Below are 21049 nucleotides of genomic sequence, written 5' to 3'. Positions count from 1 at the left end.
CTAAGCAAAGTACACTGGTTAATGCTATATGGTTTGTTTTATTACATTATTAGTATAAAGCAGGAACAGAAAAGTAATAAGAAAGCAACTGATCCCAAGACTTCAGGCTCCTATGATGTCCCAGATGACCGGGGTCGGTCTTGTCACTATTATCAAGGACCAGTCTGAGGCAGGGACCAAAAAAGCACTGAACAATTATATTTAGGCTATTCTATACTGCACTAAGGGAGCTTCATTTTGATTTTTATATTTTATCAAGCTTAGCAATTGAACTAATGACAAAAAGACTAAGTAAGTTTTAACCTACTTCTCCTTGTGAGCTGCAATGAATATCATAGCCTTATAGTCAGTAATGTCACTCACAGCCGTTCTCTCCTGGACATTACAGTAATCAATGATAAAACCTTCTCCAACTAGAGCTTTCCTGGCAAAATCCTCATCATATGTGAAAGAATAAAACTTGTATTTCCCAACTGTATAATATGTTGCATCTAAAACCCCAATTAATAGTAGGTGTCCTGCAGGATTCAGCAACCTAGAGAACTTCCTCAGATATCTGATGTAATCATCTTGATCTTTGCTGATAGCATCCAGAAGCCAAACACTGATGACACAATCGGCTGGTGGTAAGACCAGCGGCTCTGTCATATTCTCTTTCTCCAGGTCGCATTTCACAACATGTTGAATGGCTGATCTCAGTTTTTCTTCTTTGTCCTCAAAATGATCACTGGAAAATAAAAAAGACAAGGAGAATAATTCTCCCACTTTAAACATCCACATAGTGGCTCAGGACTTAGCACTGGATTATTGACTTGCAATACTAAGGGTATGTGCACACACACTAATTACGTCCGTAATTGACGGACGTATTTCGGCTGCAAGTCCCGGACCGAACACAGTGCAAGGAGCCGGGCTCCTAGCATCATACTTATGTACGATGCTAGGAGTCCCTGCCTCGCTGCAGGACAACTGTCCCGTACTGTAAACATGATTACAGTACGGGACAGTTGTCCTGCAGCGAGGCAGGGACTCCTAGCATCGTACATAACTATGATGCTAGGAGCCCGGCTCCCTGCACTGAGTTCGGTCCGGTACTTGCGGCCGAAATACGTCCGTCAATTACGGACGTAAATAGTGTGTGTGCACATACCCTAAAGGTAAAGCTTGAAATTATCCAATGCTGATGAACCAGGTGTCAGGCTTATACTGCGCCTTTCCAACATTAACTTGCATCATTCAGCCCCCTATGAATAAGAATATTGAACTGAGTGGAGAACAGAATTTTTATATCTGACTTGAGTATTAACCCCTTCCCGTCCGCAGACATTTGTCGGATTTCCATTTTTGCTTTTTTCTCCCCACATTCCAAAATCCATAACTTTTTTATTTCTCCATCGATACAGCCGTATGAGGGCTTAATTTTTTCATGCCACTACTTATTGTACCATGTAATGTTCTGGGAAACTGTAAAAAAATTATTTGTTTCTGTGAAATTGGAAGAAAGCAGGAATTCCTTCATTGTTTCTGGGTTTTGTTTTTTACAACATTCACCGTGCAATAAAAATTACATATTATCTTTATTCTGTGGGTCAATACGATTACAGCGATACCAAATTGATATTTATTTTTTTTGTTTTACTACTTTTACAAAGAAAAAAATAATTGTTAAAAATAAAAAATTTTGTTTGTCGCCATATTGTGAAAGTGATTCCATTTATATTTTTTCATCGATTGAGCGTTGTGAGGGCTTATTTTTTTGGGTAGTAATGGTACCATATTGGGGTACATATGACTTTTTACTTTACACAAATTTTATGTTCGATAAAGTGACCAAAAAAACAGCAATTCTGTTCACCGTGCGGGTTAAATAAATTGTAATAGTTCAGACCTTTACGGATGTGACGATACCAATTATTTTTATATTTTTTTTAGGGGAAAATATGAAACGTTTTTTTTTTAATATTCAATATTTATTTTGAACAAAAAAAAATACTTTATTTATCAGTTTTTTACTTGTTTTTTAATAGTCCCCGCTAGAGGACTTGAACCAGCGATCATGATTTTAACAGGCTACTATTAATCCTTGCCTCTGACAGGCCTTTATAGGAGCAGAATGATAGCAGGCCTGGGGGTCTTCATCAGGCTCCAAGGCCGCCATGACAACAGTATGCACCCCGCGATCGTGTCACGGGGGGCGATGGGACATCAGAGGTTGCCACCCCCTCTCTCCAACCGCTTAGATGTCAGGGTTGCTATTGATCGTGGCATCTAAGGGGTCATGCGAGCGAGTTTTAGTTCATTGCATTGAAGTGTCGGCTGTAACATACAGCCAACATCCGCTTAGTATGAAGCTGGCTTTGCCCCTGAGCCTGCCCTATACTACCCCATGCCGGTTATGATGTAAGTATGCATACAATGTTGGCAAGGGGTTAACAAAGTAATACTTTTTTGGGATCTGTCCATCTTCCCTTATATTTGTTGTATCAGGAACAACAACAACAACAATGACAGTGGCTTCTCTTGATATTTAAACAAATACATCACCTGTTTTCTCTTTCTTTAAGAAGAGTTGATGTGTGGCCCCAATAAAATGCTCCCGTACGTTCATCCACCCATCTCTTCAGCTCCATGATGCATCTGTTATTGGCCTTCAGCACTATGATGTTTTTGAAAAACTCACTGGCTGAATATAGATGATGAATAAAGGAACCAACACTGAGGTCAATCAAGATGTCTCCATTAATATGACCTGCAGAAAAAAATTCAGAATACTGAAACATCTAATCTGTGAAGCCCCATGCACACGACCGTGTCCGTAATCACGGCCGGCCGTGGCATATGCGCACAGTCATACGCATTCGCAATTTGTTATTCCATTATAAAGTATGGGAGCACGTACCGTAAAATAAAAAAATAGGACATGTCTGATTTTTACGGAAGGTTCCTACGGCCTGGACACCTTCCCGTAAATATACGGGAAGGTGATCGCCAGCCATAAAAATTAATGAGTCAGTAATTGCGGACCAGAATTACAGACAAAATCTATGGTTGTGTGCATGGGGCCTTAAACCCTCATAGATTTTGTGGATTGACAAGGACATATGTCTATATCACTTCTAGCAAACTATATAAATATTAGGTGTCCAATACGCAAAAATCAGAAAAGAAGATAAACTAATACTGTGTAGTATTGTCAGTACGAAAAAAAAATGGTGCTAGAACCACCTGGCTGGATTGCATATTCCTAGACAACACGCTGGTAATGCAGAGACCATAAAAGTTATCCGAAGGGAAGCTATAGGTTTGAATCTTTAGCAAAATGTATTAAGCAGGCTCAGATATCCTAGGAGTAGACATTTTTGCATTGCATTTTTTTTTGTGTGAAAATAACGTCAACTTTTTAAACCATTTATGATCTTTTTAGCCCGCTTCAGTGTCAAAGAAGATTTATATCTACAGATTCACTTATGACACCTATATTTTCTGATTTCTAGACATTTTACTGGCTATACTACATAGGAGCACCCTCTGTTAGCTTTTTTCCACATTTTTTCCTTGATTTATTCTATGATGACGTTTTTCCCCCTTTATAATTTGTGTTCTTGTGACATGACTGGACCTGACCTTGTGTAGAATCTCAAAATCAACAAGTCTGCCGAGCTGTCATTCATGTTCAGTCTGATGTGACAAAGAAAGTGATATCTCCAACCCAATATGACAACATCCTCTAGATATAAGTATGACAAAAAAAGTATTATTATTTCTGCCATTAGTGCCTCAAGCGTACAATGATTGTTGATGTTTTTTGTTTCTATTTATGGATATTTTTTATTGAACCTAGAACTGTAGATTTTAGAGATTAGGTTCCAGTTTATAAAAAAACATAGTTGGAAGAGGACAGAAAATCACAGTAGTGAAAATTGTCAAATAACAGCAGATTTATCCCCTTAAGCCACCATGACACACTTGTATGTCATGGAGAGCCTTAAATAAAGACATCTTGACATACATGTACGTCATGGCCAGCGCGCAGACACAGGAGATGCGCCTATGTAATTAACAAAAGAAGCTCTACGGAGATTAACAGCTGGGCCCCTGCTGTAATATATGTTGTATTTATCTTTTAAACCCATCCCCCAAAACAAAATGGTATAAAAGTTATTAAATAAAAGGTATGCAACCAAAATATGGCACCAAAAGAAACAAAAAGTCCTCCCGCAAAAAAAAAAAAACCATCATACATTTAAGTCGCCGAAAAATAAAAAGTCATGTCTCTTGAAATGCGGCAATGAAAAAACGAAATATATAGCTTGGTCCTGAAAGCTGAAAATAGGCTGGTCCTTAATTGACTATGATAACTTATTATAGCGTGATATCACACAAAAAAAGCCATTAAAAAGCCATTAAAAATAGTCAAGTTAAAGTCTCTTGACACTGTGTATTTAATTTGTTAAAAGTGAAGATATACCACACCACAAAACACAAATACAATTGCACAATTTATATTTATATATTTTTTTTCATCAAACTTGCTTTTATTGTGAAAAAGTTCAAAATTACAAAAAAATATAAAAATTTGATATAGCTGATTTTGTACTGACTCATAGATTAACATTAACATAATATTTATACCGTATAGTAAACACTAATATCACTGTCTGTATGAACGATTAGAAAATGAATTTTATTTCGGTAATTCAACTCTCTAAAAGAAACTCAATAGTTAGAATACTAAACAGGCATAAGCAATTTGACCAAAAGGGGGGAACGTATAAGGTATCACTGATCCGTGTATATATACAGCACAAACATGCCACCCTCTCTTATTATTAAATAAACCTCTGGTCACTATTGCCACTAAAGTTTTGTCCTTATGAGTTCCTTACCCCTCGTTTTTGAAGTGCATAATCAGGGGTCATATTTATTGATTATTAAACATCTAATAGCTCGTGAGCACCTATTGCGTGGTCTACAGTCTCCCGGCGTGTGCACGACACTAGTCCGCACACGCAAACGGCAGACATATATAAGTAATGTCCCTCCCACTAGTTGGTGACGCAACGTCCGGCAGGCCAATCCATGCCCGCCAACGTCACTTCTGACATCACGCGCAGGATCGAGCCCCCTGACCCACAGCCAATCCACAAGTAGCAACGACGAGCGTCCCTCGAAACCTAGGGCTCTATAAGCGGCCTGAAGACACACTGAGAGAGCACAGTGACCCCCAGATGAACGATACATCAAGCTAACAACATTTAGTGCAGGCATAGAAATAGGAATCAAACAGCGTTCTTAGCAGTTATAGTATAACCACACCGTCTCCCAAAGAAAAGAGGAGCAAATCATGAGTAAGAGGCACCAATGTATATGTGACTAGTGAGAATGGCCAAACAAGCCATGTACGTGCCTTCCGGCATCAACCACACAAAAAATGTTTATTTTTAATTGAGACATGCAGATAAAACAAAAACAATGATTGGGTAATAACACAATATAAATCCCTCTAGTATGTGGGGACCTCTGTTCTATATAAGGTAATGGCGAGAGTACCATGACATGCCACGTGAGTAAACACCAGTGTCACCAGCACAACGGAAATAAGTAAACTGGTATTGACCCATACTGAGCCCTATACCTAGGTGCCAATCAACAGGGGATTAAAGGAAACAAGTTTATAAAATGTGTTCATTTAAGCCCGCAGGATTAGTAGTTTGCATGCGAAAAATCTATTGGGCTGCTTTTTGTAAATTCCTCTTGTCCAGGTTACCACCCCTTACCGATGGTCGTATCTGCTCAATACCCTGGAATTTGATAATGGCTGCATCGCCCTGATGACAATCCTATACATGACGTGCCACCGGAATATCCTCCCTCCTTCAAATGTTACCTATATGGTCCCTTATCCTCCTTCTAAACTCTCTGATCGTCTTCTCCACATATTGAAGTCTGCAGCCACATCTTAGGTAGATGATTCCCCTGGTTTTGCAGTTTATGAAGCATCTATTCTCATACACCTTTCCTGTGATATTGCTAGCAAAGTTTTTGCTGCATAGAATGGATTCACAAGCCCTACATGACCCACATTTGTACGTGTGGTTGCAGAGGGCTGTGCACCACTCTATCTCTGATGTTCCTCCCCCTCCTGTGTGTCACAGCAGGGGTGGACACAGACAGCTCAGGGCCCCTGTACAAGTACAGTATATGGGCCCCTTGCTCTCCAATATTTTATCATAAATCACCCTCTTATGACTCTCTTACAATCCATCAGTAAAAAGGTGATAGTGGGCCCCCCGAACCTACTGGGCTCCTGTTCAGTTGCACAGGTTGCAGCAATGGTATGTCCGCCCCTGTGTCACAGAGGGCACAGTTCTAACAAGAACCATAAAATCAGGATCAGCCTTCAAAATCGACCCAATACGCCTCTAGAATTATTTTTATTAACTCATTAGCCGAATCATAGGTACCTATGATCCGAATTTGTTCATTAATATTTAGTTTCTTTGGATTGAGCAGTTCAGTTCTATTACAACTAAGGGCATTCTTGTATGCTGACTTAAGGACCCCTTGCGGGTATCCTCTATGGTGGAATCTCTTTTTCAAATCATCCGGCACGATCACAAAATCTGCGATAGTAGAGCAGTTCCACGGTGTCCTCAAGTACTGCCCTTTCGGTATCCCTCGTCTCAAAGTTATCGGCTGCCAAGTCTCCCACCGTAGAAGACTGTTTGTTGCCGTATTCATTCTATAGATGTTAGTTTGAATACATCCTTATTTAGTCTTGGAAACGTTGATATCTACAAACGTCATTCTGTTTTCATGAATCTCAGATGTGAAAAAGAGTCCCATCTCATTCACATTTAGGATAGCCACGAATTCGATAAATTCCTCCCTCGATCCTGTCCAGAGAATCAGTACGTCATCGATAAAAGAGAGATGGACGTCATTGTTTCTCTTATGGTTGTTTTTTATCGATGATGTCCTGATTCTCTCTCATGGCTATCCTAAATGTGAATGAGATGGGACTCTTTTTCACATCTAAGATTAATGAAAACAGAATGACGTTCCTAGATATCTATAAAAAGAATACGACAACAAATAGTCTTCACTGCTGGAAGAGTTGGCACCCGTCGCCTTTGAGAAGAGGGATACCGAAAGCGCAGTACTTGAGGGCACGGAGGAACTGCTCTACTATCGCGGATTTTGTGATCTCGGTGGATGATTTGAAAAATAGAGGATACCCGCGAGGGGTCCTTAAGTTAGCATACAAGAATGCCCTTAGTTGTAATACAACTGAACTGTTCAATCCAAAGAAACAAAATATTGATGCATAAATTCGGATCATAAGGACCTATGATTCGGCTAATGAGGAAATAAAAATAATTCCAGAGGCATATTGGGGGATTGTGAAGTCTGACCCTGATGTTGGGGGTCATGGTCGAGATGTGCCCTCTGTGACATACTGAAGGGAGAGGAACATCAGAAATAGAGTAGTGCACAGCCATCTGGAAACACAAGTACAGACATGATGGTTGACAAACGGATTGAAGGGGACGTACAAATATTGGTCATGTATTGCTTGCAAATAAATTCTTTGCAGCAAAAAAATCCTCTAGCAATATCACAGGAAAGGTGTATGAGAATAGATCCTTCATAAACTGAAAAAAAACCAGGGGAATCGTCTACATCATAACATGAGGCTTCAATATGTAGGGAAGACTATCAGAGCGTTTAGAAGGAGGATAAGGGACCATATAGGTGACATTTGAAGGAGGGAGGATACTCCGGTGGCACATCACGTATGGGATTGTCATTAGGGCGATGCAGCTATTCTCACATTCCAGGGTATTGAGCAGATACGACCATCGGTAAGGGGTGGTAACCTGGACTAGAGGATTTTACAAAAAGAAGCCCAATGGATTATTCGCATGCAAACTACTAAACCTGTTGGTTTAATTGAACACATCTCATACACTTGTTTCCTTTAATCTCCTGTTGATTGGCACCTAGGTATAGGGCTCAGTATGGGTTGATACCAGTTTACCTATTTCCGTTGTGCTGGCGACACTGGTGTGTACTCACATGGCATGTCATGGTACTCTCGCCATTACCTTATATAGAACAGAGGTCCCCACATACTAGAGGGATTTATATTGTGTTATTACCCAATCATTGTTTTTGTTTTATCTGCATATCTGAATTAAAATATAATATTTTTGTGGGGTTGATGCCGGAAGGCACATACATGTTGTTTGGAGTTCAGACGATGGTCTATTTTTTCTCAGTGGAATGATGCTAAGCTCCGTTGCCAATTCCACCGAGGCCTTTCAGAAAACATAAAAAAATCTCTTAATTAATTTATCCTGCACCCATTACTCTAGAGGATACTATAACCCTTGTAGTATGTCTGGACTGATGACTATGTGAGCGCAAAAATGAAAAACTGTTATGGCTGTTCCCCTTCCCTGCGCTGAGAGCCCTTCTTGTGATGCATAAGAGCCCATGCAGTTGGGCTGCACTAGTCTTCTTAGGAACGTAGACTTTTTCTAAATGCAAGGGGCTGTGTTTCTATTGCGGGGATGCTGGTCATACACTCAAGAACTGTTCCTAACGTCCAGAACGTCCAGCTCCGGAAAAACTGCAGAGCCTAGATTGTCCCCGGGAATGCCATCTGGGCAGTTAGATTTTTCCCACATTTTCTAAAAAGGTCCTTTTGCCTGTTGATTTGTGTTTTGATAGTGTTTGTGTTTCTGGACAAGATTTTGTAGATTGTGGTTCTGCAGCAGATTTCTTAGATTATCAGGTTACGAAAAAATTAGCTATCACTCTTGTTCAGTTGAGTACCCCAGTCAAAGTTTCTACTATTGATAATACTCCTCTTGCTCAGGGGTCAGTCAAGTTCTCTACTCTGCCTGTTACATTGGAAGTGGGTACTTTGCATACTGAACAAATCTCTTTCTTTATTTTAGAAAATGTGCCCTCTGAAATAATATTGTGTATCCCATGGTAACAGACACATAATCCTGTTATTGATCGGGTGAAAGCAGATTTGATTAAGTGGAATTCTAAATTTTATAATTCTTGCATGTCTTTGTCTACTACTAATATCTCTTGCAACACACCATCATTGCCTGAGTTTACTTCTCCCTAATACTAAGCTGCCCATGTGGCGGGTGTATAATCTTTCTTTTCCAGAAAGACAGGCCATGAAAGATTATATGTAAGACAGACCCCATAAGGGTCATATTCGTACGTCTACTTCTCCGGTGCAAGCAGGTTTTTTCTTTGTTGAAAAAAACTATGGCAATTTAAGACCCTTTATCGGCTATCGTGAATTGAATAAGATTACTGTTAACAATCAATATCCTCTTCCACTCATCTGTTTTTTTTTGTTTGTTTTTTTAATTTGAAATATTTTTATTCAACACAATGTGAAATTCTTACATGAATAGAATCACTTTTAAAACAGAATATTATAATACATGCTTTATAATACAAAATTATTTTTAAAGCTTTTCCCTCAACCCTTGCCACCAAACCCCCCCCCCTCAATAAAGCCCCCCACCCTTACCCACCCCAAGAATCAGAATACTCGAAAACCACTATAAATGACACAGGAATAGAATTACTCCCATTGGCCCCAGAAATAATTTTTAGCGTTACTCCAGGAGGTACTATTATTGTTTATTTTTTCATATCTTATGATTGTTTTTACATTATGGATCCATGCTTCTACAGCCAGAGGAGTGTTAGAGATCCATTTTCTAACTATCTGAAGTTTGGACGGACCTGTTTAATCAGATCTCAGGAGCCAAGTGGTTCTCTAAACTAGATTTTTGCGAGGCCTACAATTTGGTTTGTATCCGCAAAGGAGATGAGTGGAAACCTACCATGGTTTCTGCCTTTGAAACCTTAAAACAATGTTTTATGAAAGCGCTTGTACTTGTTCAACCTCACCTTTCTAGTCCCTTTATTGCTGAGGTTGATGCCTCAGAAATAGGTGTTGGGGCTGTGTTGTATCAAGGGTCTTCTGTATTGACTAATTTGCATCCTTGTGCATTTTTTCTCACAAATTTTCTTCCACTGAAAGAAACAATGATATAGGTAATCGCAAGCTTCTTGCTATTAAGTGGGCATTTGAAGAGTGGCGCCACTTTCTAGAGGGTGCCAACCATCAAATTACTGTACTGACTGACCATAAAAACCTGACTTTATTAGAATCAGCCAAAAGACACAATCCCAGACATGCTAGGTGGGCCTTGTTCTTTACCAAATTTGACTTCATTGTAACCTACAGACCCGGGTCTAAAAATATCAGGACTGATGCATTGTCTCGAATCTTCTGTTCCTCACATGTCCCCGAAATTCATCCTGAACCTATTTTATCTAAGGGAATTGTGGTTTCTGCAATATCATTGGATCTTTCAACTCAGATAAAAGAATGTCAGCAGCTCGCTCCGCAAACCATTTCTACTGGGAAGTCCTTTGTATCTCCCCAGTTCAGATTTTGTTTGCTCAATGAGTTACATGATTCTGTTTTGTGGGGCCATCCAGGGATAACTGGTACCAAAAGGTTGGTGTCGCGGCCCTATTGGTGGCCACCGTTGTCTCGTGATGTGAGTTTCTATGTCTCTGCTTGCGATGTCTGCACTCACGCTAAGACTCCTCAAACTCATCCTATCGGTGAACTGCTGCCGTTGCCTGTTCCGCAGAAACTTTGGTTTCACCTGTCCATGGATTTTGTTACTGATTTACCTATCTCAGAAAGGAAAACTGTCATTTGGGTTGTGGTGGACCGTTTCAGTAAAATGTGTCGTTTCATCGCATTGCCTCAACTTCCTAATTCTAAAACTTTGTCTAAATTGTTTATTGATCAATTGGTTAGTCTGCATGGTATATATTGTCTCTGATAGAGGTCTACAATTTGTGGCTAGCTTCTGGAGAGCCTTTTGCTGGAAACTTGGTGTACGGTTATCGTTCTCTTCTGCATTTCACCCTGAGAGTAATGGTCAAACCGATTGTTTTACCCAAACCTTGGAGCAATATCTTAGGTGTTATATTGCTGATAACCAGGCTGAATGGGTCTCATATCTTCCTTTAGCAGAATTTGCGATAAATAATCGCCACCATGTTTCTCTTGATACCTCGCCGTTTTTCTGTAATTATGGTTTTCATCCTCATTTTGGTTCATTTTCAACCTCTTTTAGTGATAACCCTGAAGTGGAAGCTGAATCAAATAAACTGTGCACAGTTTGGGCTTAGGTTCAATCGAACCTGAAGAACTCCCAAGTTATTCAAAAGAAAAATGCTAAACGTACTGTAGGTCCTGTGTTCAGTGTGGGTCAAAAGGTGTGGCTTTCTACTAAAAATTTACGACTGAAAGTGCCTTCTTACAAGTTTGCTCCTAGGTTTATTGGTGCATATGAAATTGTTAAAATAATTAACCCTGTGTCTTTTCGTCTGGCTCGTCCTCCATCTTTTAGGATTCATGATGTATTTCACAAATCTCTCCTAAAAATAGTTTTTACACAATCCACTCAGGAAACCTCCTCCTCCAGTTCAGGTTAAGGAAGATGTGGAGTTTTAGGTTCAGAGAATTGTGGATTCTAGTAGGGTCAGGGGTATTTTAGAGCACTTGGTGCACTGGAAGGGGAATGGGCCAGAAGAACAAACTTGGGGTCCTGCCCATTCAGTACATGCCAGTCGTTAAAGCTGTTCATTTAAAGTTTCCTTTGAAACCTAGTCCGAGGTTTAAGGGTCCAGTGGCCCCTCGTAGAAGGGCGGGGTACTGTCAAGAAAATGTCTGTTCCCTTACGGATACCATGACTATGGTTCTGGCTTCGTGCCTGTTTTACCTTGAGCCTATCTGTTTTGTCTGTCTTTCTGACTTCTGGTTTAGAATCAGTATTTATACCCAGCCTCCTCCACCTGTCAGTGCTTGTGAATTTTCCTGTCTTCTGGTGTCTGATCAAGCTTCCTACATTCCCTGCACTCCTGACTTCTGGACTTTTTGGAAACTGACCTCGGCTTGTCTCTCGTTATACCTTTGCTTGCTGATTTTGGGTTATCTGGTCCTGGACGGTTTTGACCTTTGCTATTCCTGATATCCGCTTGCCTTCTGATTTGGACTTTCTGTTTAAACCCTGGCTGTCTGGTTTCCTGCTCAGGTTAGTCTGCATTGCACCTCCTATCCAACGCTGAACTCTGCTAAGACAACCTAGGTCCTAAGCGGAAAAGTCCATCCCACCTTGCGGTCGGCTCTGGCGGACACCTCAGGGTCGCCTTACACACTGTCGATCAGAGTTGTGATGGATTCGAGGTTGCAGATTTTTGTGCACACTCTCTCCGGGCACTCTCCAGCAGCCTTTGGGGAATCACTCAAATTGCAATTCCACAACAGAGACCTTATACATACACCCCCTTCTAGTCAAATTGCTTACACCTGTTTAGTATTCTGGCTATTGAGGTTTATTTAGTCTTGAATTGCCTAAAAATAATTCAGTTTTTAATCGCTCATACAGGCAGTGATATAAGTATATTTTTTAACTAAATTTCTCTGACATCTTGATCATGACAGAATTTCAGATTATTCTCGATTTCCCCATAAAAAAATTAACAAAGATAAACTAACTAATTATATGTACCCTAAAAGTTTGACAAAAACAACTACAATTTGTCCCGCAAGAATACAAGCCTTTATATGCCTATGTCAACAAAAAAATAAAAAAGCTATGGCTCCTTGAATGCAGCAATGAAAAAATAAAAAGCTATAGTTTGGTCATGAAGGCAAAAAATTGACTTTCTCTGTTACCTGTCATTTTCCAGTCGACTAAGGCAGTGTGGTTGCCCTATATGACCTCCCACAACCCCCCAAAAAATTTAATTTGAAAAACAAATTTATATTCAGTTGTTACAAATTTTTAAACCATTCCTCCAACAGGGGACTTACAAATCCCCAATAATTGATCCAATCTCAATAACTAATCAAATGCTCCTATCACAAAATACAGGCAGGATGACCAGTATAATGCAAAATACAACATCTTTATTAGATATAAAATAAAATACAGAATATAAAATGGAACTACAAACCCATGATACAAGGTTCCCCACACGTAAATACTAAAAACCTCCTACAGAAAGAAATAAATGGGTTAATACAGCAAAGTGCAGGTGCCTGAACAATAAACGCTGCAGTCCTATACTGACAAGTGTCGAGTTGGGAAAAACAATTAGACTAGACAGGCCCCAAGGCAGGACAGAATACAGACCAAAGAGGTTCCCCCACAGTATTTTATTTTATATCTAATAGAGATGTTGTATTTTGCATTATACTGGTCATCCTGCCTGTATTTTGTGATAGGAGTATTTTTTTTTTAAAACCAGTTAAACATAAAATACTATACACGTCAATGTATCTTACGAGTAATAAAATCAGGATACATACCCACTGATAATACTTCTCTAAGATTTTCAATGGGAAATTTCAAGATGTCATCTCCAAAGCCCATGTCGGGTTTATCTGAACAGTAATGCTCCAGAAATTGTCTGGAATCAAAGCCGTGTACATGATAGAGCTTATGGGGACTGGAATCCATCATCTACTCTTCTATCACAGACGGGGTGACCACCTCTAGACCGGGGCACAAGATCATTATATAATTACCAGGATTCAATTTACAAAGTGTGTTACTAAGAATAACTTATCACATGATGACTTATTATATTCATGATCCAGTCATGGGAACTTGTGTTATAATAAATTCACATAGAGAAATAATGATCCTTAAATAAACAAATCTATTTTATTGTTAAAGTAACAATGCGACAAAGAAAAAAAAAGAAACTTGCCGATTTATCAGTCTGTAATGGTTCACAAAAAAAAAGTGTATGCTTAACCATGAAATAGTGGTTAAAAGGGGTCCAGTATATAAAACCCATCTTTATATACCCTATTAGGGTATGTTCACACGCTGAGCCAAAAACGTCTGAAAATACAGAGCTGTTTTCAAGGGAAAACAGCCCCTGATTTTCAGACGTTTTTTGAGCAACTCGCGTTTTTCCCGGCATTTTTTGGGCCGTTTTCGCGGCGTTTTTTACGTCCGTTTTTGGAGCTGTTTTCATTGGAGTCTATGAGAAAACAGCTCCAAAAACGTCCAAAGAAGTGCCCTGCACTTCTTTTGACGAGGCTGTATTTTTACGCGTCGTCGTTTGACAGCTGTCAAACGACGACGCGTAAATGACAGGTCGTCTGCACAGTACGTCGGCAAACCCATTCAAATGAATGGGCAGATGTTTGCCGACGTATTGTAGCCCTAATTTCAGACGTAAAACGAGGCATAATACGCCTCGTTTACGTCTGAAAATAGGTCGTGTGAACCCAGCCTTAGGGATTATTGGAGTTGAAGGAGTTATCCCATTAATCATTTTCATACCAAAAGTAAAGAAATTATATTAAGGCGTAACTAAACGTTCAATCAACTTTTCATTTTCTAGCAGCATGTGTAATGTAAATATATTTTTTAATATAATTTATTAATACATTTGGGCTCCTTTTTGTGTTATATGTGTTTTAATTGGCCACTGTGACACTTTTTTACTACATTTTATTTCTTGTATTTCTCCTGTTGCTAGCAGAAATCCGAACACCATTTGAATGTATCGTGTACGGACTCGGCTGCCTGTGAGTACGGGTGGGTGGTGGCCCCATCCTGACCTCAGATGTGCACGCCCCTATCGTGATGTAAGGAAGACCTCTCTGCCTCTATAAACTACACAGTTCTTTTTATTGTAACCGGCAGCAGCAGAGACTGTGATGAGCTCTGCTGCTGTCCGGTGTATAGCATGTGTGAGAGGCGCTTCCATAGACGTAGCGCAGGTCTTGTAGCGGCTCCCTGTTTCCTCTTCCCCCTGTCCACAGTACCGTAAGGCTCTATTCACATGACAGGGTCCGAGAGTTTCCTTTCTGGGCCGTGTTTCCGTTTTTAACAGCCGAATTTGGATCCATTTTCTTCCCTGTCCGTTTTAAAAACGGATGAATTTAATTTTTACATTTTTTGACACACACTTCCCTCTGTTGATAATGCCACACACTACCCTCTGTAGATACTGCCACATCCCCCCTGTAGGTAGTGCCACACAGCCCCCCTTGTAGGTAGTGCCACACAGCCCCCTTGTAGTTAGTACCACACAGCCCCCCTGTAGGTAGTGCCACACAGCCCCCCTGTAGGTAGTGCCACACAGCCCATGTAGGTAGTGCCTTACAGCCCCTGTAGGTAGTGCAACATAGCCCCCTGTAGGTAGTGCCACACAGCCCCCTGTAGGTAATGCCACACAGCCCCTTGTAGATAATGCCACACAGCCCCCCTGTAGGTAATGCCACACAGCCTCCTGTCGGTAATGCCACACAGCTCCCTGTAGGTAATGCCACACAGTCCCCTCTAGGTAATGCCACACAGCCCCTTGTAGGTAATGCCACACAGCACCCTTTTACATAGCACCTCCCCCTCATAGATGCCATTGTAGGGGACAGTTCCCCTACAATGTCTTCATATATGGACAATGAAGACAGGGACGTCTACTGGAGCAGAAACAGCAGCCACAGCGCCGGGGATTCCGCTTCAGAAGTTCCTGATGTCACTGTGTCCATATATGGACAGTGAAGTCAGGGAGTTCTCCTTTAGTGAAATCCCAAATCTCCGGCCACAGCGTTGCCGAAGCTGTGGCCGGGGATGGGGATTCCGTTCCTACAGGGAGCAATAAAATACCCTCCTCCTCACATGCACTTCGCACTGTGAGGAGGAGGAGGAGGAAGAGGAGAGAGCGAGCGAGTACTTTAACTAGCAGCAGCAGAGCACATGGAAGAGACTGTGATAAATTAAAAGTGTCATTTATAGCCCAGAGTGAGCGCCGTAAAAAAAAAAAAAGAATAAAAAACATTATCAGATTTAATGGTTTTTGGTCACTTTGCTTGCTATAAAATGGAATAAAAAGTGATCAAAAAGTTGCATGTACCCCAATACGGTACCTATGAAAACTACAGATTGTCCCGCAATAAATAAGCCCTCACATAGCTCCATTGGGGTAAAAATAAAAAAATTCTGACTCTCAGAATACGGCGACGCAAAATGTGCAGTGCTCCAAAAGCGGTTAAGATCGGTCGCCATTATCAGTGTGACACTGGCCACATATCTATGAATTATTATTTATTTACCCTATTATTATACCCTCTTATTATGCCCTGATGTACTCCGCACAGATTACATATACCCTGATGTACTCCGCACAGTTTACATATACTCTGATGTACTCCGCACAGATTGCATATACCCTGATGTACTCCGCACAGCTTACATATATCCTGATGTACTCCGCACAGCTTAAATATACCCTAATGTACTCCTCACAGATTACATATGCCACCACATCATAAACTGAAATACCAGTAAATCCCCAAACAAAACAACGACTAAGCAAAATCTGCACTCCAATAGTCAAGTTGCGCTCAATCTCTTCTGAGCCCTACAGTGTGCCCAAACAGCAGTTTATGTCCACAGATATGGCATTGCCATACTCGGGAGAACCCGATTAACATTTTATGAGGTATTTGTCTTCAGTGGCACAAACTGGGCACATTATATTGTGCACTAGAATGGCATATCAGTGGAAAATTTTAATTTTCACATTGCACCATCCACTGCGCGTTAACCCCTTCGCGCACCACTATATTATACACCCGGGACTAACGGACAGAACAAGTTATCATGCGGTTACAGAAGCCTGTAAAAATGACTATATACTGCAATACATTAGTATTGCATTTTATTGTACCAGTGATCTAATGATTGCTGGTTGAAGTCCCCTAATAGGACTAATAAAATGTGTAAAAAAAAAAAGTTAATAAAGTTATTATTAGTGCAAAAAATTAATATTTAAAGCCCAAAAAAAAAAATATTTTCCCATTTTTCCTCTAAAGTAATGTCAAAAATAAAAAATAAACAAAATTGGCATTGCAGAACTATTACAATATACCATTATTTAACTCACACGGTGAGCGCCGTAAAAAATAAAGAATTTAAAACACCAAATTCACAGTTTTTTGATCACCTTAGCCCTAAAAAAGTAATAAAAAGCTATCAAAAACTTGTATGTACCAAAAAATGGCACCAATAAAAACTACAGCTTGTACCGCAAAAATAAAGCCCTCACACCACTCAATCGACCAAAAAATAAAAAAATTATGGCTCTCGGAATGTGGTGAAACAAAACTATTTTTTAATTTAACAAATAGTTTTTACTTTGTAAAAGTGGTAAAATATTATAAAAACAACTATATAATTGGTATAAACTATAGATATTTGGTATCACTGTAATCGTATTGAGTTTCAGAAAAAAATAAAGTTGTCGCTTTTACCACACGGTGAAAGCCGTAAAAACAAAACACAAAAAACAATGGAGGACTTTTTTCTAATTTCAACCTGCAAAGAATTTTATTTTCAGTTTCCCAGTACATTATATGGTACTTTAAATAATGTCAATATAAATTACAACTCCTCCCACAATAAAATAAGCCACACACCACACAATTGACAAAAAAATAAAAGGTTATGGCTCTTGGAATGTGGGGAGGGAAAAACAAAAATTAAAAAGCAAAAAATGGATCAGTTCTGAAATGGTTAATTAATTTCTAATGAAAAAAAAAACATTTATGACCACATGTGGTTTAAATTTTAGGGTGGTTTTCCTCCTTTATCCTTTGTGAAAATGAAAAAATGAAACATTTTTGTGGAAAAAAATTGAGATTTTCCTTTTTACGGCCTAATTCTAATAAATTCTGCAAAATACCTGTGGGGTACATGTACAACTATATCCCTAGATAGATTCTTCAAGGGGTGTAGTTTTCCAAATGGGGTCACTTTTGGGGTATTTCCACTGTATGTCAGGGTCTTTGCACTTGCGCTCCTTCCCATCTAAGCCCTGCCATGTGTCCAAACAGCAGTTTATTACCACATATGTGGTATTGCCATAATCGGGAGAATTTGTTTTACAAATTTTGGGCTCTTTTACTCCTTTATTCCTTGTAAAAATTAAAAATGTCTATGTTTTTTCAGAAAAAAAGTAGATTTTAATTTTCACGTCCTAATTCCACAAAATTCAGCAAAAAATCTGAGGGGCGAAAATGCTACATATACCATTAGATGAATTCCTTGAGGGGTGTAGTTTTTAAAACAGGGTCATTTTTGGGGGCTTTCCACTGTTTTGGCACCACAAGACCTCTTCAAACCGGACAAGTTGCCTAAAATATATTCTAACAAAAGGAGACCCCAAAATCCACTAGGTGATTCTTTGCTTCTGGGACCTGTGTTTCAGTCCAATAGCACACTAGGGCCACTGAACTGATCGTTAAAATATAGCCTTTTCAAATGTTCTTGAAAGTGTTAGAAATTGTTGCTTAAGTTCTAAGCCTTGTAACGTCCTAGAGAAATAAAAGGATGTTCAAAAAACTATGCAAGCAAAAAGTAGACATATGGGAAATGTTAACTAATATTGTGTGGTATTACTCTCTGTTTTACAAGCAGATATATTAGAATTTAGAAAAATGCTAATTTTGGCAAATTTTCTCCAAATGTTGATGTTTTTCACAAAAAAATACAAAATTTATCGACCAAATTTTTCCAATAACATAAAGTACAATGTGTCACGAGTAAACAATCTTAGAATCGATTGGATAGGTAAAAGCATTCCAAAGTTATTACCACATAAAGTGACACGTGTCAGATTTGAAAAAATTAGCTTCGTCCTCAAGGCCAAAACTGTCTCAGTCATGAAGAGGTTAATAGCTGTTTTAAAGTTATTTACATTGTTTCTAGCATAAAATAAATGTCTTTCTCCTATTTTGTTTCTCTTTCTGTGTCCCACTTGGTGTTGCTGTTAATCTGTTTTGCAGGGGGAAGGGCTCTGAGCAGAATCAGTCTACCTCCCCCTCTTCCCCCTGACAATATAGTCCCTTCTTACTTTCCCTGCTGATAGGTAGCATGGGATGCAGAGTAATAAAAACATATAGTGTGTGACATCCACAGCATGCACTACGTTAGAAACAAATGAAAACATAAGAAATTAAAAGAATAAAGACTGAGAGGACATGTGCACGTGTATCTACTCTCAGGATGCAGAGCTTTACAGTCCTAACAAGCTGAGAAGAAGGACTCTCCTCTTCTATACTGCCATGCTAAATCAGAGGCTCTAATCCCTCCCTAACAAGCTGAGAAGGAGTCTCCGAAGCTATAATGTCATACTACTGTAGAATCTCTGCTCCTTCCCTGACAAGCTGGGCAGAAATATACTTCTATAAGCTGAGACCTGGATGTGGGGAGAGTGACTGAGCATGCTTGTCCACCAGCACTCGGCTTATTAGGCCGGCCTCCACATTGCTATACACTTTAAATACCAGGCGACATTACACTATGAAAGTAAATGCCATAACTTTTATTGGATCAGGGTTTATTTTTTTAGCATCATGGGTTAAGGGAAGCATGTAAGAAGTAGGAATAGTCCAAAGAGAACAACATCTTTAAGAATTATTTTTGAGCTGCACTGACGTGGCCACCACTCAAAGGAATAATATAGATATTTAGTATAATTACATGTCAGCGCTAAAACCTCGAATTAGTAAGATCTACTGTATACATTCCTAATGTAATATAAAACCATAATAAACATAACATGGTATAAAAAGGAATAATCACTTTTATCTACATAAAGAATTGTTTTTTTCCTGTAATAAATTGTAAGGGTATGTTCACATGCTAGACTAAAAACTTCTGTAAAATACGGAGCTGTTTTCAAGGGAAAATAGCCTCTGATTTACAGCCGTTTTTTATGCATCGAGCGTTTTTGATGTGATTTTTACGGCCGTTTTTGGAGCTGTTTTTTTTATTAAGACTAGGAAAAACGGCTCCAAAAAAGGCTGAAGAAGTGACATGCACTTCTTTTTTACGGGGCGTATTTTTACGCACCGTTTTTAAAAACGACCTTGTAAAAAACGCCCTGTGGGAACGGAACAACATTTTTTCCCATTGAAATCAATGGGCAGATGTTTGGAGCCATTCACCCCCCATATTTTCAACCATTTTTCGGGCCATTTACGGCCCAAAAAATGTCTGAAAATAGGCCGTGTGAGCATACCCTAAAACTACCACAAAACCATTTATTAATAAAGGTAGGTAGGTTCTGCTATTTTACCAGCCAGATAAAGCTACCTAAGCCCCAGCCACTACTTTTACAAAACCAGGAAAATATAAAAAGAGAAAAAACAATATTTTATTGAATTTTGTAAGAACAGGATTAAGTGCTCAGGCACCCAACAGAGTCCCCTGCACAGAGCTTGGACGGCGGTACACAGGTGCTGTAAAGTTCCCTATTATATTACTGTATAGCTTTTGTGTGCTGCCGTACGAACGCAGACATTCTCCCCTAGAAGCAATGCATCCTTAAACCTTTGTATAATACCTCCATATAAAAACTCTGTATACCCTCATATGAAACGGGGCTACAGTAAAGGCTCCATGCACCTCTATGGTAGCCCTATAATGGTGCCGTACAAAACAGAGCCATAATATAGTACTGCCATCGCTAAGTATGAGAAATGTCACGATAAGTGTTACTAATATTTTTTTGTCTATTCATTTTACCTTTCTGTGTCTTAGACTCAAGAGGAATCTAAGGTTAAATAATCAAGATTCTTAATATCTATGCTAAGGAGCAGGCAAGTAACAATGATCTCCTCAAGGAAAGCCACAGTTATATGTTATATGTTTATCTTTATCACAATGTTATTATAATGCAAATATCCAGAAGTCTCATAATACCCCATGATGTCCCAGATGATCACACTAGTTCCCTGACACTATTATCAGTACAAGGAAAGATTCCAAAAGCAAAGGGGCTGTAACAACAAATAACCAATTGTTTAACTTAAAATTCAGCTTAAAATAATATTCTATTTAATTTATAGTTATGTGCAAGCTGTATATTTATCAAAAGGGATTCTTCT

The 21049-nt window shown here is 39.3% G+C and overlaps 1 protein-coding gene across 1 annotated transcript; it reads right to left on the bottom strand.

Annotated features, from left to right (window-relative positions):
* Positions 1-303: 303 nt before the first annotated feature.
* Positions 304-13598, bottom strand: LOC142662483 (nicotinamide N-methyltransferase-like). The gene is made up of 3 exons (XM_075840691.1): positions 13445-13598; positions 2545-2749; positions 304-727 (listed from the first exon to the last, which is right to left on the bottom strand). The coding sequence occupies exons 1-3, from the start codon at positions 13596-13598 to the stop codon at positions 304-306; spliced, it is 783 nt and encodes a 260-aa protein (XP_075696806.1).
* Between the last annotated feature and the right edge of the window lie 7451 nt (positions 13599-21049).

Source organism: Rhinoderma darwinii, chromosome 10 (assembly GCF_050947455.1).
Source record: "Rhinoderma darwinii isolate aRhiDar2 chromosome 10, aRhiDar2.hap1, whole genome shotgun sequence".
Lineage (NCBI taxonomy): Eukaryota > Metazoa > Chordata > Amphibia > Anura > Rhinodermatidae > Rhinoderma > Rhinoderma darwinii.
Note: the sequence above shows the minus strand (reverse complement) of the source record. Positions and strands in the feature narration are given on the sequence as shown.